The sequence below is a fragment of the Mus caroli genome, chromosome 5, assembly GCF_900094665.2.
Source record: "Mus caroli chromosome 5, CAROLI_EIJ_v1.1, whole genome shotgun sequence".
Lineage (NCBI taxonomy): Eukaryota > Metazoa > Chordata > Mammalia > Rodentia > Muridae > Mus > Mus caroli.
In genome coordinates this window covers 143,140,956-143,157,937 of record NC_034574.1, presented here as the reverse complement: position 1 = coordinate 143,157,937, position 16,982 = coordinate 143,140,956, and the positions used below count along the sequence as shown (strand labels likewise).

Genomic DNA, 16,982 nt, shown 5'->3' with positions numbered 1-16,982 from the left:
GGCCAGCCTGGTCTACAAAGTGAGTTCCAGGACAGCCAGGGCTATACAGAGAAACCCTGTCTCAAAAAACAAAAAAAAAAAAAAACATACACAGCCATAACATAAAGGCATATGCCACCACTGCCCGGCAACCTTTCCATTCTTGTTCATTCCTGTGATCACACATTAACATCAGCATCACAACATAAAACATTTTTACAATCTTTAGAAGTCTCATAGTCTTCCCCAGCCACAAAACCTTCAACCTACAATTTGTGCTGCCTGCAAAGTGTATTGGGGTAAAGGTGACACAGAATTTGTAGGAATGGCCAACCAACGACTGGTCCAACTTGAGACACATGCCACGAGAGAGAGCCCATACCTGACACAGCCTGGAGGGCCAAGAGCCAGAGGCTGGATAGCCTATGGTAAGATAGAATCAAGCAAGGCTGGTAATTTAAAGAGAAGTCAATAAAATGATTTCTAATGATACTCTGCTATACTCATAGACTGGAGCCTAGCATAATCATCATCAAAGAGTCTTCATCCAGCAACTGATGGGAGCAGATGCAGAGACTCACAGCCAAACATTAGGCAGAGCTGGGGTGGGGGTGGGGATCCCTGCAGAAGAGGGGGAGGAAGGATTGTAGGAGCCAGAGGGGTCAAGAACACCACAAGAAAACCAGCTAACCAGGTTCACAGACTGACCAACAGTCAAGGAGCATGTATGGATCTGACATAGGTTCTCTGCATATCTGTTATGTAACATGATGTTCTTGTGGTACTCCCAACAGTGGGAAGGGGGATACCTGTGACTCTTGCCTGCTTTGAGAAACTTTTTTACTCTTACTGGATTGTCCTGTCCAGCCTTAATATGAAGGTGTGGGCAAACTCTGTTAATTAAGGTCAAAGTTCACGGTGACTGGATAACCTCTGAGCTCAGTGCAGTGTGGAAGACTCCCTTACCCTCCTCTGACCTTGTCTGGGTAATTCAAAGCCCCATATACCTGTCTCTACTTGAGGAATGTCACACAGCCTCAGCTAGGATAGAGGATCAACTTCCTTTCTCCTGATAAGAGAACCTGTTCAGCTAGCACCCGAGATTCCTGAAATGCTTCCCCAGGCTAATGAGGCATTTCAGGACCCTAAGCCCTCAGCTAATGACCTTTGCCCATCCTGGATACCCACCACCCAAGGGACTTTATAAGTCTTTCAACTGTGGGCTCCTGTAAAATCAAAAATAAATGAATTACTTTCTTACTTCAAGACGGAAGAGCCAGTCACTATCAAATAAAAGCAAAACCAATCTCCAACAGTATAAATAACTCAATATCCAATGTCTGGAGCTCACTCACAATCCTCTGGCCTCCTCCAAACGGGCTTGGGTCATTTCTCTGGCTCAACCCTCTGCAGCACACTCATGAAATGGGAATTTCTGGTTTTGTTGGAGACTCAATGGTGTCGTGTGATGTTCTTTAGGAAGCTATTTTATGAGAGGATGTTTTGCTGAGAGCAAAAAACATGTGGTGTTTTTCTGGAAGATGTCTGGTGTAAGAGCATGTGGTATTTTGCTGGTTTGTGTGAGAGGATGCGTGATATTTGGAAAGACAGTGGACAACATTCTGGCTTTGTTTGACTTGCTGGTCTTTGCTGACAACGCTGTGGCATTGGTTTGCCTTGCTCTCTTCACTGATCTTTCTTTGTGACTTTGTGGAGAGAAGCACACCGAAGAACTTCTAGTGGTGCTCTGGCTGCTGCTTGTTGCTTTGGTGGACTCATGCCGATCAGTGGGGGCCTTGTGGTTTCTTCTAGATTGAGCTACTGCTCTTGGGGCCACTGCTAGAAATTTGGCAGGAATTTGACATTGGGCCAGGACACGGAAGTAGGCTCAGGCAGAAATTTGACACTGGGCTAGGACAAGCAAGTAGGCTCAAGATCTTGACCATCTTGATAAGTCCCTGAATACCAGGGGACTTTGTTTATTGCCTTGTTTGTTTCTTGACCTAGAGCTGACCTTATTTTTTGCATGTACTTATTTTTTTTTAAAGATTTATTTATTTATTATATGTAAGTACACTGTAGCTGACTTCAGACACTCCAGAAGACAGAGTCAAATCTCGTTACGGATGGTTGTGAGCCACCATGTGGTTGCTGGGATTTGAACTCCTGACCTTCAGAAGAGCAATCGGGTGCTCTTACCCACTGAGCCATCTCACCAGCCCTTGCATGTACTTAGAATGATATAAAAGCAGACTGGAGAAAAGTAAAGCCCAACCAATTCAGCCTCAAATAAAAAGTAAAACCAATCCAAAACTGGCTGGAGTCATGTTATAAAGTTGTCTAATTGTCTTTTTCTTTTAAATCCTCACTCCCAGCCGGGTGTGGTGGCACAAGCCTTTAATCCCAGCACTCGGGAGGCAGAGGCAGGCGGATTTCTGAGTTCGAGGCCAGCCTGGTCTACAAAGTGAGTTCCAGGACAGNCAGGGCTATACAGAGAAACCCTGTCTCAAAAAACAAACAAACAAACAACAAACAAAAAATCCTCCCTCCCTCCCTCGAGACCCTGTTGACTGACTAAGCTGGCTTGGTTACCACAAGGAACCACTTCTGAACAGGTCCAGATTGCACTTGCCCAATTAACCATCTTCCTCCCCTACCTTTGGTCAATTGGGCTTTAAGAGTGGTTGAAGTGTTTAAGAACTGTTATTAAAGTAGGTTTTGAAAAACATAAGCCTACACACACAGCTTGTCTTCTAGGCTCAGGCCAGTTCCACTCCACATCTCCTGCTATTAGTTGTGGTCATCTCATGGTACTGGCATCTCCAAAACTGCTACAGACCCTTGCTGGAACTGGGCTGCACTTTCAAACAATAGCCTCTCCTGGGCTCTCTTCCCAGACTCTAGTCCTGCCACACATTGCCAAGGCTAGGCTGCTTTCCTTCATGCTTTCAAAATCAGCACCGCCTAAGTGATTTTTTTTTTTTTTTTTTTTTTTTTTTTTTTTTTNNTTTTTNGAGACAGGGTTTCTCTGTATAGCCCTGGCTGTCCTGGAACTCATTTTGAAGACCAGGCTGGCCTCAAATTCAGAAATCCACCTGCCTCTGCCTCCCGAGTGCTGGGATTAAAGGCGTGCACCACCACGCCCGGCTCGCCTAAGTGATTCTTATGCTACCAAGTTTGGCTGCCAGAATGAGGTGTACGAACTTTGCTCCTTCTGAGCACAGCTTCTGTGTGCTGACCCTGAGGAAACACGTTCCAGACGATTTCCCCTCAAGAATGCTGGTCTCTTCCTCTTCACTGCTCTCAACATTCTTAGCTTCCAATACTCAATAGCTTTGGAGTCAAAATTTCCAAAGTCCTATCACAATCTTCAAAACACAGTCAGGTCTGTCACAGCAATACCCTACTCCTGGTACCAACTTGTCTTAGTTAGGGTTTCTATTGCTGTGCTGAAACACAATGACCAAAAGGTAAGTTGGGGAGGAAAGGGTTTGTTTGACTTACAGTTCCACATCACTGTTCATCACCAAAGAAAGTCAGGACAGGAACTCAAACAGTGTAGGATCCTGGAGGCAGGAACTGATATAGAGGCCATGGAGGGATACTGCTTACTGGCTTGCTCTTCATGACTTGTTAAGTCTGCCTTCTTATAGAACCCAGGACCACCAGCCCAGGGATGGCACCATCTTCTAAAGGCTGGGCCCTCCCCTATGAATCACTAATTAAGAAAATGTCCTACAGTCTTGCCTTATAGCCACATCTCAAGGAGACATTTTCCATTTTCTCAATTGAGGCTCCTTCCTTTCAGATAATGCTCGCTTGTGTCAAGTTGACATAAAACTAGCCATGCAGCAGTCCCCCATTGGTGGTGCTGTTTGGAGTCTTAGGAGCTGTTGCCTTCTTGAAAGAAGGGTGTCACTGGAGGTGGGCTTTGAATGTTTAAAGACTGGTGACAGTTCTAGTGCACTCTCTTGGCTTGGGGCTTGCAGAGTGTCACCCCATTTTCATTGCTCACTCTCAGTCTTTAGGGTGTGAGTGAGTCAGTCTTTAGGGTGTGAGCTCTCAGCTTCTGCTCCAGGTGTCACATCATTTGCTGCCATATTTCCCTAGCATGAAGGACCCTTACCTTATAGAAGATCAAAATCACTCAGGAAGACTTAGTTCACCCTTGGAGAGCAAGCAGCACACAATAAATTATAGTACCATGATTTTTTTTTTTTTTTTTTTTTTTTTTTTTTTTTTGCTCTGAGCATCCTGCCTCCTTCATCCTTCTTCCTGTCTTACTGTTTTCCTTTCTTTGTCTCCTCTTCCTCCTGCTGGGCCCCACCAGAACTCTCCCCACCCCCTCCCCTTGAACCTGAATTTCGATTTCTCCCTAGAGCTGTCTCTGAACCAAGAACTGACTGGGGCTTTGTCATTTTTTTCCCCCTCTTTCTCCTTTTTCTCTTCCCACCTCCGTCTGAGCTTTTGTTTGCTAAATTGCGGGCCTATCAGAATTAATGAACACATTAGAGCTTCCCATATTGAATGCTAGCTGAAAAGACTGTGTTTCTAAATCAGCCAACAGTGCGAGCCACATTCTGAGTCTCCCCAGACTGCCGCTGTGGTTTATCTATCATTTGATAACCTTGAGAACAAGACTACAGAGGAGCTTCAGGTGAGGCAGAAGCTGTTCCTGGCACGTGCTTGCCTGGATCCTTTGTTTCTATTTTGAACACCTCTGGGGCTCTAAGCTAGAGTCGGTAGCTGGGTTATACTGGGAGATCTGTGTTCTGTGAGGCTGCCAAGAAAGAAACTGAAGACATGATGATTCTGCTGACAGAGCAGGTGTCCTGCTTTGAGTTGTGACATCGCTGGCAAACAATAGCTCATGAAATGACCTTCTTTTCAATCTATTAAAGGGCATGCATTTCTTGGAAATGCATATATTTCATGGGAGCTCTAAATCAAGGTTGCATCTCCCAGGGCCCTCTCCAAATCTCTTGCTCTGACGTTGATTCTCATGGAGTTGGGCATTAAGCCGATCATAGCTTCCTCTCAGTTGTTAGATGTTTTAAAATGCACCTCAGAATAGGAAGTACGGGCTGAGTGTGCAGGGTCTGTCCTCAGATTCGACACTAGGGTTGAGCATGTTGCTGTGTTCCAAGGCCAGGGAGAGCTGCCTTTCTGTAGGCAAAAGGAGAGAAGGGCCCAGAGATCCTGTCCTTTATCTCACAGATGGATCGCATGCCCTCCTGGTCCAGATCAGTGCCAATGCCAGGATGGAGGAGACACACTCTCCTTGTCCTGCTGCCTTGGCTTGACAGATCATGCTTTGACTTTCTTAACCTATGTGCACATTCTGCTGATCAGCAGAGAACCCACAAAGGAAACACAAGTGGTTAGGTTCAGACACCAACCTCACACGGGTCCTTCTCCTCGGTCCCGTGGTCCTGCTCCTGCTGACCTCCCAAGCATCCAGCAGGAACATCTGTTTCCAGTATCCGGTGGGTAGGCATGCTCTGAGGGTCTGTCAGAATCTCAAAGGGGACTCTTGGGTGACCCCACGAGTCAGGAGTGAAAACATCCCAAGGGCGATTCTGCCCAAAGGTCCCTGGAGGAATAAAGATAGATGAAGAGGTATCATGCAGATCACAATGGGGAATGGTAACCTGTCTTCTAGCCAGAGTGAAGCTTACTGCTAACATGGGTGGAGCTCCTTAAGACTGGCATGGCCACCTCAGTCCAGCTAAGCTATTCCCTGGTAGCTTTCTAGGAAGCAATTATAGGACAACTAACCCTTGAAAGAGAATCCTAGAAAGCCTCCTACATTGTAGGTGCAGGCTACTCAATAATGTACTAAGAACTTGAAAGATGAATTCAGCCAGACCCAGATCTATTTCGAGAAACACAAGCTACGGGTCAAGACACCATGCACAGACAGGCCATACAGTCTTTCTGTTGTAATAAATATTAAATAATCCTGGCACGGGGTTTCTTCCTGCCTTAGACCAGTTATGATGAAACACACGCTCACAGCCTTTATATTTTAATATGCTTTAAGCAGGACAGTGGCTGGACAGCTGCCTACCCTCCATGTTGTTAGAATCTACCTTCTATCCATAAGTTATTACTTACTATGTTTCATCTGGGCTGCTCTTAGCTCTAGTTGGCCAGCCCACATGGCCACATTGTTATAGCTCAGCTCACCCATGGTGGCTCTCCCTTCTCCTCCCCTACATGTTCTATCCCATGGCAGCTTCTTCTTCCCTATTTGTCTAATTTCTTATAACATTACTCTATCTCTCTTTTTTTCTTTACAACCCCCTTCCCTTTACCTAGGAAAGAAAGGATAGAGAAGAGGAATGGAAAGACAGAAATCCCCAAGTCTAAGCTCTCTAGTCTCTTCCTTGTTCAAAATTACATTTGCAAATTATCCTTTAAAATGACAGCATATCTATAATTCGTAAAATAATCAAAGCCAGACACCCCAACTTCAGGGACTGGGATGACGATTTTCTATGACTGCTTCCTGCTGGATTGGGGTGAAGAATTTCTTTTCTAATTTTTTTAAATTACATGTAGAAACCCCACACCGGGATTGTTTAATGTTTATTACAACATATTGCACCCAATGTGGGGCACTGTCTTTCTAAGTAGTGGATTAGGCTATTCTTGTCCCTATGGTCCATACATGTCAGGTCTTTGCCCACCGCATAGCTGAATGTCTCTACCTGAATATGATCCTCATGATAAAACACTTCCTTCCCAAAGTGACAGCCCTCCACCCACTGAATTCAATGAGTTCAAATGTCTTTGATTTTATTTTATTTTTCCAGTTTTGGATACAAGAAGCTGATGTTGTGTTATAGACCAAATCACAGCTCCCCAAAATGTTTATGGTTCTAGCCTAAACCCCCTCCCCCAAAGATTACATTTGGAGACAGGGACCCTGGTGAGGGAATTGGCTTTAAATAATGTCATAAGACCTAATATTATTAGTGTTCTTGTTATAAGAGACAGCGAAGAGCTATCTCCATCATGTGTGGATCAAGAGGCCAGTGCCCTGAAAGCCAAGCAAGCTCCTTATCGGGCCACGTGGGGACTCACTCCATCCTGGAGTTAGAGTCTGGAACTCCGAAGAAGTAACTTTTCATTAAGTCACCCTGTCTACGTCACTCTGTCTATGGCGGCCTGGACACACGAACACACGTGACCACGGATGTGCGACTCCGTGGAGCCATGGCTTCTTGGCCCTGAACTGAGCAGAGGCGGGTCTTACCTATGTATGCCCCATCCTGGCTCCACAGGCGCACAGTGCAGTCAAGGGAGGAAGACAGCACGATGCTGCCCCCCTGGATCAGCTCCAGGCTAGCAAGGTAAAGTGGGAAAGGAGATACGTCAGAGCTGCTCTGCCAGAAAGGGACATCGGATCCGAATGAAAGGAAGAGCGAAGCTGGATTGATTCCTAAACAACACCGGTCTTCCCTTCACCTCCCTCTCACACTGTGCTCTTTCCAGATTCCCAGCCCCTCCCCCAGCAGTCAGAAAATGAACTAGTGAAAATTCTCTCTCTCTCTCTCTCTCTCTCTCTCTCTCTCTTTCCTCTCTCCCTACTCACTCAAGCCTCATGTGAATCCAGACCAACTGAGCTCCATAAATGTGCAGAAGAACACCAGGTCAATGTGTGTTTGTAATTGTTATTAATAACTCCATTAGTTCTTATTATGACCTGGTCAGTCCCATTCCCCCCCCCCCCAACATTTCCTAATAGTCAAGACAGAGTCCTGGCTGAGCAGTGGTGGCGCATGCCTTTAATCCAAGCACTTGGGAGGCAGAGGCAGGCGGATTTCTGAGTTCGAGGTCAGCCTGGTCTACAGAGTGAGTTCCAGGACAATCAGGGATACACAGAGAAACCCTGTCTCAAAAAACAAAAAAAAACAAAACAAAACAAAACAAAAAGACAGTCCTATCAATGTATTTAATTAACTTTAACACAATTACTGGATAACTACCCCTGAACTATTTTTCTATGCTGGACTGGGTATTTCTCAGCGATGTTCCTGGTCCATCCCATCTAAAGAGATCTCTTGATCTCTCCATCTTCTCCCCTCTCATTCTCCTGGCAAGGTTCCTACCTGTGAACAAGCCCCAACCCCCCAAGCCTGGGCTCTGTCTACCTCTATTGTCCCCAGTAACTGCCTGTAGGTCATTTTTATTTAACCAGTCAGAGAATAAGATGAGCAAGGTTTACAGAGTCATTTGGTGCTACCTTTGATCTGGTGATTTGCATTTGAATACATGGCAGCAGCAGCCCAGCCCCCAACACCTCTCCCTTTCCACTCCAAGTGGAGGACCATGTTCCTCTCCTGTCCTCCGGAGCAGAAGGGCAATGCTGTTTTCCTCCTTTGGTCCTCTGACAGGGATTTAGAAAGGACTGATGTGACCAAGACTCAAACACTTGCTTTCCTTCTTTTATAGATTACTGAACCCTTCAAAAGGATGGTACTCACGAGGTCACCATGCTGACATGAGCTCTCCAGGATGTCACGGCTAAGTGAAAAAGAGAGAAAGGAGTCTGGTAAGGATGTGTGCCCGGTTGGAAGTGGCACTGATGCGGGGATGGTGGTCTTTCTGCTTTAATCCCCTAAGTGAGCACAAAGCACCTACTGTGTGCAATACCCTCCTTGCCCCATGCCAGCTCTGAAAGAGTATGAAATAGGACCAATGGAACATGCTTACACAATGACGTTCCTCAGTGATTCTTATCTTGTGTGTGTGTGTGTACATGGTATGCTGGCATGTTTGCCAGCATGTGGGCACAGATATACAGATGTAAAGAGCAGAGGTTGATGTTGGGTGTCTCTTTCATTTCTCTTCACTTCATTTACAGAGGCATGATGAGTCTAATGTAGCTAGCCAGCTTGCCCTGGGAGGTTCTCAGTCTCTGACTCAAGAGTGCTGGGATTACAGGTGGGCCATTATGGCTGCCAATATTCTCTTCGGAGACAGAGGACATGTGTGTGTGTGTGTGTGTGTGTGTGTGTGTGTGTTGCACCTGGCTTTTATATGAATGCTGGAAGTACAAATTCCAGTCCTCATGTAGTCAGTCTCTCTCTCTCTCTCTCTCTCTCTCTGAACAATACCTGTTCTTGTACAATCTTGCAAGTAAATCTCTGTGGACACTTGTCACTTCCTTCGCCAAATCTCTACAAGTGGAATTGCCATTTGTAGCATTAGACACAGCTTGTCAATGTGCCCCTCAATTGCCAGCAAGCAATCACCCCCTGTTTGGTGCTAACAGATGCCCTTTCCTGCATCTTTGCTGACACCAAATGTTTTCAGGAAACCATGTTTCTGCGATTCTACTTTCTAAGAGCTTTAAGAGTAATCCCTTGCACTGGGACAATTTAATTTTCCCATAAGAGCATCTCACAGGAACCAAAGCAATCTTATCTAGGATTTAACAGGAAGAAATTCACTGCGTACTGTTGGGAGCCTGCAGCTCTGTTCCCTGGAGGCCATACTCCTGGATGTCATAGACATGTATGAAGCCGTGCTGGTCAGCCAGGTAGGCGAGAGTGTCTCCTGATGTCACCACCATGCCGCTCACCTGGGCTTTCTCTCTGGACTGAGAAATATCAGAGACAAAAATAATAAGAAGGTAACTCTTCTACTGGTGTATGATGCCTTCAGTCCCGGTACTCCAGAGGCAGGTGGATCTCTATGAGTTCAAGGCTAGCCTAGTCTGTAGTAGAGTGAGTTCCAGGACAGCAGTAGAAGAGTTACCTTCTCAAAAAACAAAACAAAGCAAAACAAACAAAAAACAGTAACTCAACTTCAGCCACTTAGACATGTCAGGGTAAGACTCTGACAAGCCAGCCGGGCATGGTGGCACATGCCTTTAATCCCAGCACTCAGGAAGCAGAGGCAGGCGGATTTCTGAGTTCGAGGCCAGCCTGGGCTACAGAGTGAGTTCCAGGACAGCCAAGACTACACAGAGAAACCCTGTCTCGAAAAAAAAAAAAAAAAAAAAAAAAAAAAAAAAAAAACGACTGACAAGCCTTAGCTATCAGGGACCCTCTGAGTGAACCACATGGAGCCAGGGATTGATGCAAAAGCAAGAGAAATTTATTGTTCCAGCACGCTGGGGTCATCCTGCACCCAAAGGAGAGGTGGTGACCCTGGGTGGCCCGTTCAGCAAGTTTTTATACAGTTTTCAGGGGTAGAATAGAGCAACAGCCACTTGGCACAATGTGACTGGCAGAACACTGTGACTTTTAAACTGATTGGTTCTTAGGGAATGAGGTCTGTGTGTGGCCAACGGTTGGTCCACTCTGAGGAATATGTCTGGGCTTCCCTTATCAGGAAGATATCAAAGCAAAGAATTGGAACCTAGCAGGCCATCCGGATGCCTAGGCTAGTATCAGGGAGCAAACAAGCAACAACAATAATAAAGCAAATCCATAGCCAGGTTACCCAGTTGTTCCCCCAACTTACCGGAGTGAAGTTTGCAACGAGGCCAGACCCACTAAAGAGCTTCCAGAAACAGACAGAACCTGGGTAAGAGGGAGGTGGTAAGGAGTGGGCAGAGCTCAGCCACCCAAGAACTCTGAATATGTGCTGGGCCAACCCTGTGGTCTCACACCAGGGGCAAACATCTCTTCCTTATTTGGTTCATTTTCTTCAGTCAGAACTGTAAGATCATATTGGGGAGTGGTTTTAACCTTGATGACTTGCTGGGTTCTCCTCCACTAATCAGGGTGACCTTAGCAGAGGAGGGTGCCCACTGTACAACATGTGCTATGCTGAGAATTAATGTCTTCCAGTTTTGTGTGTGTGTGTGTGTGTGTGTGTGTGTGTGTACCTGGCCCAGTGGCCTCAATTTTTGCCTGTGGTTTACATGTAGGTTCACCAGTAATGTGGGAAGCCACATGTGCCGTTGCAGAGTGGCACAGGCTTCTGCTGGCCACCACGCATACATAGGCAGGAAAGTTTTTTGCCAAGATGAGGTTTCGAGAATTAACCAAAATTGACCAATCAGAAGAGAGAAATTAACCAATCAGATGAGAGAGAAATTGACCAATCAGAAGAGAGAGAAGTTAACCAAACAGATGAGAGAGAAAGTAACCAATCAGATGTAGGAATGCAAATGAGGTGGTAAGCATCAACCAAGCACAACACAATCCGGGTGTGAGACACGCCTCTCCTAGGCCNATATAAAGCAGCACCAGGGCTGGGCTCAGGGTCTTTTCGCCTCTACAGTCAAGCTCTCCCAATAAACGTGTGCAGAAGGATCCTGTTGCAGCGTTCTTGCTGGTTGAGTTGGACGCACGCAAGACAGCAAGTGAAGTGGGGAACCCCAAGCAGATCTTGGGAGAGCCACAGAATCCTCCTCTTCTTTGGGGGGAGGGGGTGTATGCCCCCTCAGGAAAAGCAGACAGAATAAGAGTGGGTATCAAAGGAGTCAGAGACAGCTGAGATCCCCCCAGCCCCAACAGCACCTGATGTCAAAAGACCTTCAGTGTCAGGCCCGGACAAGTAGAAGGCAGCCCCCCCCCCACCCCCAGGTGACAACCAACCAAACACCCTGGTTACGGCCCCCCAATATTCAATATAAGAGTATTAGGAAGTGGGTCTTTGAGAGGTCATAAAGGTGACCTCTCTGGTTTTCTGCTTGTGTTTATCCCAGGGATGGCTACAGAGGCACAAAGTAGACAAGTAGAAGGCAGCCCCCTCCCCCCACCCCCAGGTGACAACCAACCAAACACCCTGGGACCAAATATATACAGCTTAGCCCTGCCCCCTACCAGGACAACATCGCCACTGCCTTTGTGATTTTACTAAAAATCCTAGACCTTTGGGGGCTGGATTTGGGCCCACTTGTTACAGTCAAAGCTTGGAGGTCATGTTCCTGGTTAATGTCAGCCAGCTTGTTAATGGCCCCTGCTGAGCCCTCACTTCCTTCTCCAAAGGATTTGCCAGCTCCACGCTGACCTTAGTACCCTGCTAGCTCTTCACTACATGACCCTCTGGCCTTTCTCCTTTGGTTCCTCTGCGAGGCTACCTGTGGCTACCTTAAGTCAGTTTCTCTTTTCTATTTGGCCAAATTGAACGGTGTCAGTGTCACTGTGGGCCTCACGGTCTGTTTGGGATAGACAGCTGAGGTCAATCTCCCCTGATGGTGGCCTGGGGCCCAGCAGGCTGTAGGAACAGCAGGGCAGAGAGACTTGATTTGGAGGACGAATGGGCTGGCATCCTAGCTATATGGCTGCCCTCCTGTAGGGTAGGCTCCGGTTGGAGCAGATTGGGATGTTAGCCTGGGATCTCTAAGGCTGGCGATTAAATAGCAGAGGTAGATTGTGCCACTTGGGGTGGGGTGGGGATTTCCTCACCCAACCTGGACCCGGGATGACCTCATCTCAGAAGAGACCTCACCTCTGGGCCCATTGCTGATGAGGGAAGCAGATGCTGAATCCAACTTTGTCAGCCGTGTCTTTAGAAAGACGAGCTGGGAAACACTTCTATCTGGGCCTGGAAATGAAAGGCAGGTGTGTTAGCTTATTTTCACAATCTCCCTGCCTGGACCCATCCCATCACTGCACCCTATCTCTGTCTGTCTGTCTCCCTGCCTCTTTCGGTCTCTTTCTCGATCCCCCTACCTCTGCATGTGCTCAAGTGTACCTCTCTCTCTCTCTCTCTCTCTCTCTCACTCTTCCCCCCTCGCCTCCCAGCTGCAGATGCACACATGTGCTTCTCTGTCTCTCTTTTTCTCACCTGCTCACTCTTCCTTTCTCCAACACACATTCAGCTCTCTCTCACACATGTAGCTGCCCCCAGCAGCATTTGAAAAGCCAACAGGGATACGTGATCTCCTTGAGTAAGAACCCATCCAGGGATAGAAGGATGTGAAAGAACCTAGTGGGGAAACCCCCACTCAATTCCCAATTCGGTATGCACCCAAGAATCACAAACAGACTGTCTTGATGTAAATACACGAGGTAGTTTAATGGCGGAGCTCCAGGTCGAAACGTATCTCACACAGGAGGCAGTGGATTCGACCACGAGGCTTGAAAGCTAGGGGTTTTTATAGAAAAAGAGTCTGGGGCTGGGGAAGGAATTGGTGCGGTTTCACATGATTGGTTCATTTAAACATCAGCAGACTGTACATGCAGATGGAGGTAACAGCAGAGCATCTGGTTAACATTTAACTTAGGTCAGAAGGGCGAGAGATAGGGAGGCGCAGGGCCATTCCGGACTTGTCATTCTCTTTATCTTTATGGCCAAGCAGCCTCAGGACGACGGGCCTACCTGGGCATGTCCTGGCCTGTTCTGCTATGTTCTCAGCCCCAGGTTTCAAAGCTCACAAACAACTCTTTGGGCTATTTGACATAAATTACATGAATCACAGGTCTAAAGTTTTATTTTCTTTCAGATGATGGCTCCAGCAGCCTATGGGCACTCCGAACCCCTGCCCCCCAACACTAGGACTTGGAGAGACAAGGAATGGGAATGTGGCATGAGCTACAGAGAGAGGCTGAGAGGTCTGAGAAACCTAGGCAGCATAGACAGCCAAGCCCGTGGGGTCAGGGTGGGCATTACAGCCCAGGATGCACAGATGCTTCTCCCAAAGTGTTCCTGGTTGAGCAACTTTTATTTAACCTTTGATTAAGCTCATACCTTCACCCATACAGTGGTGATACTGGTTGCTGCCAGAAGGGAAGATTCATAGTTAAGCAAATGGGAAGCTTTGTTGAAGACCTAAAGATCACCATTCTTTTTGTTTGTTTGTTTGTTTACTTTTCATTTACATCTAAGCATGTCTGTGACCCTCCCTGCCCCCTGTGGATTGGTAGCTGATATTGGCCAATGAGAGTGTGTGTGTGTGTGTGTGCGTGCAAATGAAGCAGAGAGGATGGATGGGGGTCGGGTGTGGTAGGGTGTCAGGGATAGGGTGTTCAGGAGCCCTGTGAGTATGTATTGTAATGACAGCATACCGGGACCAGCTTCAGGGAGACAGATCAACTTTACTTGGGGTGATTCAAGGGTTATATAGTTTTGGGGGAGGGGGTAGGAACATCCAGGGTGGGCATAGGTCATTGACTGAAGGCTAAGACACTATGGGAAGACGTTCTGGGGATCTCAGGTTCTAGGTTATCTGGAGAAAGTTGAATCTGTAATCTTAACCAAGGCTATGTGACATTCTGAAGGTATGTATGTATGTATGTACATATGTATGTGGAAGGTGGGGTGGGCCAGGGTGGGGAGGGGTTGTTTGAGTTCTCCAGACTAAGTCAGAGAAAGAGAAACCCTATTGGTAAAGCAAGTCTGCCATTTTGCATGGAGAGGAGAAGGCAATTTTGACAATGGTAAGACTTTGACCTTAATTAGCAGGGCAACATATGTCTTATGGATAAGGCCACATTTCAAGTTTAAGACAAGCAGCAGCAGAGACCCAAAAGTAAGCTAAGGAAAACTCCCAAGCAATGGACAGAATGCTGATGGTGTGTTCAGGAAGGGACAGAGCCAGGGAAGGTATCTCACATGGACTATGTTGGCGCTGGCTCTTGGAAGATGGACTAGGCAGAGAAGACACTGTAGAGGAGATGGCCATTAAACCAGGACTCAATGGACACGGCCAATTCCCAAATAAACTAGCCTAGCTCTACATCTCTAAGTTCCCACATCTGCCAGTGTTTGGGACTCTTTATCCCTACTCCCTCGGTGCCTCTTAGTAAATGAAACTCAAGAGACATAAAGAATATTATGAGAAAAGCACAGTCCTTCCATGACCCTTCCAAGCCAGGCCGGGGTGGGGGCCTCAGAGAGGGAATGAGCAGCTACATATAAAGGAATGCTTACAGCTCCCCAATATTCAATATAAGAGTATTAGGAAGTGGGTCTTTGAGAGGTCATAAAGGTGACCTCTCTGGTTTTCTGCTTGTGTTTATCCCAGGGATGGCTACAGAGGCACAAAGGTGTGCCAGCCTCTTCCTTACCCATGTCTGGTTCAGAAGTGCATCCCTGCACAACACCTCAGCTATGCCCATCTATCACGTGGAGATGACCTTCTCCCTCACAGCAGAGACCACATGAGTCTCCTACATAAACCTTGATGTGAAGGCTGAAGGTATTAATGACCCCAAAGCACCTCTCTCAAAGTTCCTCAGCCTATGGCAGCTGTTAATGATGAGTCCTGTTTAATTCTCAAGTGTCAGCCTCCTGTTGATGCAAGCAGGCAGACACTGCCTGTCTCTCCGGGTCAGTGTGAGCAGTAGATAAAATCAGCTTATGGGAAAATGGCTGATGGCAGAGCCAACCAGTGGGTGTCAACTGCTTTCCTATATAAACCTCCTCTGTCTCAGATGGGCTGACTTTATTGAACTTTGGCCTGGTTGGGATCCCCTGGTTTCTCTCACAGTCAAATTCTTTTTGGTGTGGAAGAGGAATTAGCAATCCCCTTTGGGCGGAAGAATGGAGCAGAAACCTTAGTGAGATGAGTCAGCAGAATAAAGACTTCACCCCCTCCAGCTTTGCAAAGCCTTTTCCCAGAGAGAACAGTGGTTCTGCATGCAAGATGGCATCCCCTTCATCAAGGCCATGTGAGAAAGGCCACTGAGCTTTGGTATGACTGTCAAGAAGCAGCCAGGTTACTCCTTCATGGAAGGGCATGCACACCGTGTGTGTATGTGCCTGCGTGTGCGCCTGTGTGCGTGTGCACAGGAGAGGGCAAGTGCATGTGTGTGTGCAGTGTGCATGTGTATGTGCCTCTGTGTGTGTATATGTGTGTGTGTGAAAATTCTACCTTGCGGAAGTGTTATTGTGGTGATGGCTGGGTTTGTGTTCCTGTAACAAAAGAGATTTTCAAAATGAGACTGCTTGCAGTCTACAGTAACCTAGAGCAGCGATCATTTCTGCAAACAGGGTTTTGCATCAGAATTGCTTCCTGAAGCGTCAGCCTCACATCCTAAGCCCGTGACTTTATTTTCATTTTAATGGCAAAGAAACTAAACTTCTGGAATGCCACGAATGCCCATCCCTTTCCTCCCTAAAGACTAAAAACGACAAACACACACAAAAGAAACAGTTCGGTGTTCTCAGAGAGAGCTTCGGAGAATAACTTTTTTTTTAACAAGTGGAGAAATGGGGATCAGGAGCTGACTTGGTGATGAGTCTGCAGGTCAGAGTTCCATTCTGATGCCAAGGTTGCCAGAGGCTCCACCGCCTATCCCCTCCAGGTGGCACTCAAGCCGACCACGTGACTTAACCATTATTATTATTTTTTTTTTAACTCGCTGGCTACCCACAGCTTGCCTCTGCATTAGGACCAGAAGCCCCTTAAGATCTTATACCTCTGACATCACTTCTCAGAGCCTAATGCATCTAGGAACAGCTCAGAAGTATTTTCTGGCTAAATGATTCCGAGTTTTTGTGTGTTTTGTTTTTAAATGCCTAAAGCAAGGGATTTAATCATCTCTCGTGGTTCGCTAAGGATTTGTAGCTTGGGCCTCAGGAAATGAAAGACCTTCCTCATTCTATGCCAAAACAACCAGCATTCTGTGTCATCTCCTTTCCTGTGGCTCCAAAGCAGACAGCTGCTGCTTGAGAAGGAAGGGCTTGGCCCGCTAAGCGGGCAGGGGAAGGGAGGAAGCCTGTTTAACAACAGGCTATAGCCAATGTCCCAGCCCTGCACACCCAGCAGTAAGACCAGAAGACATCTCAACTATGGCTGGGGCACCCCATTATTGTTTTGATGACCACGATCATTAGGAGATAGCAGACAGAGAAGACCCTGAAGAAACAGAGCCAGCCTCTCCCCAAAAAATTGGCAAGTGGTAGTAAAGTTTTGCAGTTGAATGCTTAAGTAGTGTACTGGCTATTTTTGTGTCAACTTGACACAGCTGGAGTTATCACAGAGAAAGGAGTTTCAGTTGAGGAAATGCCTCCATGAGATCCAACTGTAAGGCATTTTCTCAATTAGTGATCAAAGGGGAAAGGCCCCTTGTGGGTGGGACCATCCCTGG

At 46.9% G+C, this 16,982-nt stretch overlaps 1 protein-coding gene across 1 annotated transcript in view; it reads right to left on the bottom strand.

Annotated features, from left to right (window-relative positions):
• Positions 1–16,982, bottom strand: part of LOC110295000 (WD repeat-containing protein 49-like) — an 83,691-nt gene that overhangs the window by 8,240 nt on the left and 58,469 nt on the right. The window contains exons 15-20 of the mRNA XM_021163437.1: positions 12,397–12,492; positions 10,459–10,517; positions 9,448–9,589; positions 8,472–8,511; positions 7,241–7,329; positions 5,379–5,572 (exon numbers count right to left, since the gene is read on the bottom strand). Of these exons, the coding sequence (XP_021019096.1) occupies positions 5,379–5,572; positions 7,241–7,329; positions 8,472–8,511; positions 9,448–9,589; positions 10,459–10,517; positions 12,397–12,492 (620 nt within the window). The remainder of the gene's footprint in view (positions 1–5,378; positions 5,573–7,240; positions 7,330–8,471; positions 8,512–9,447; positions 9,590–10,458; positions 10,518–12,396; positions 12,493–16,982) is intronic.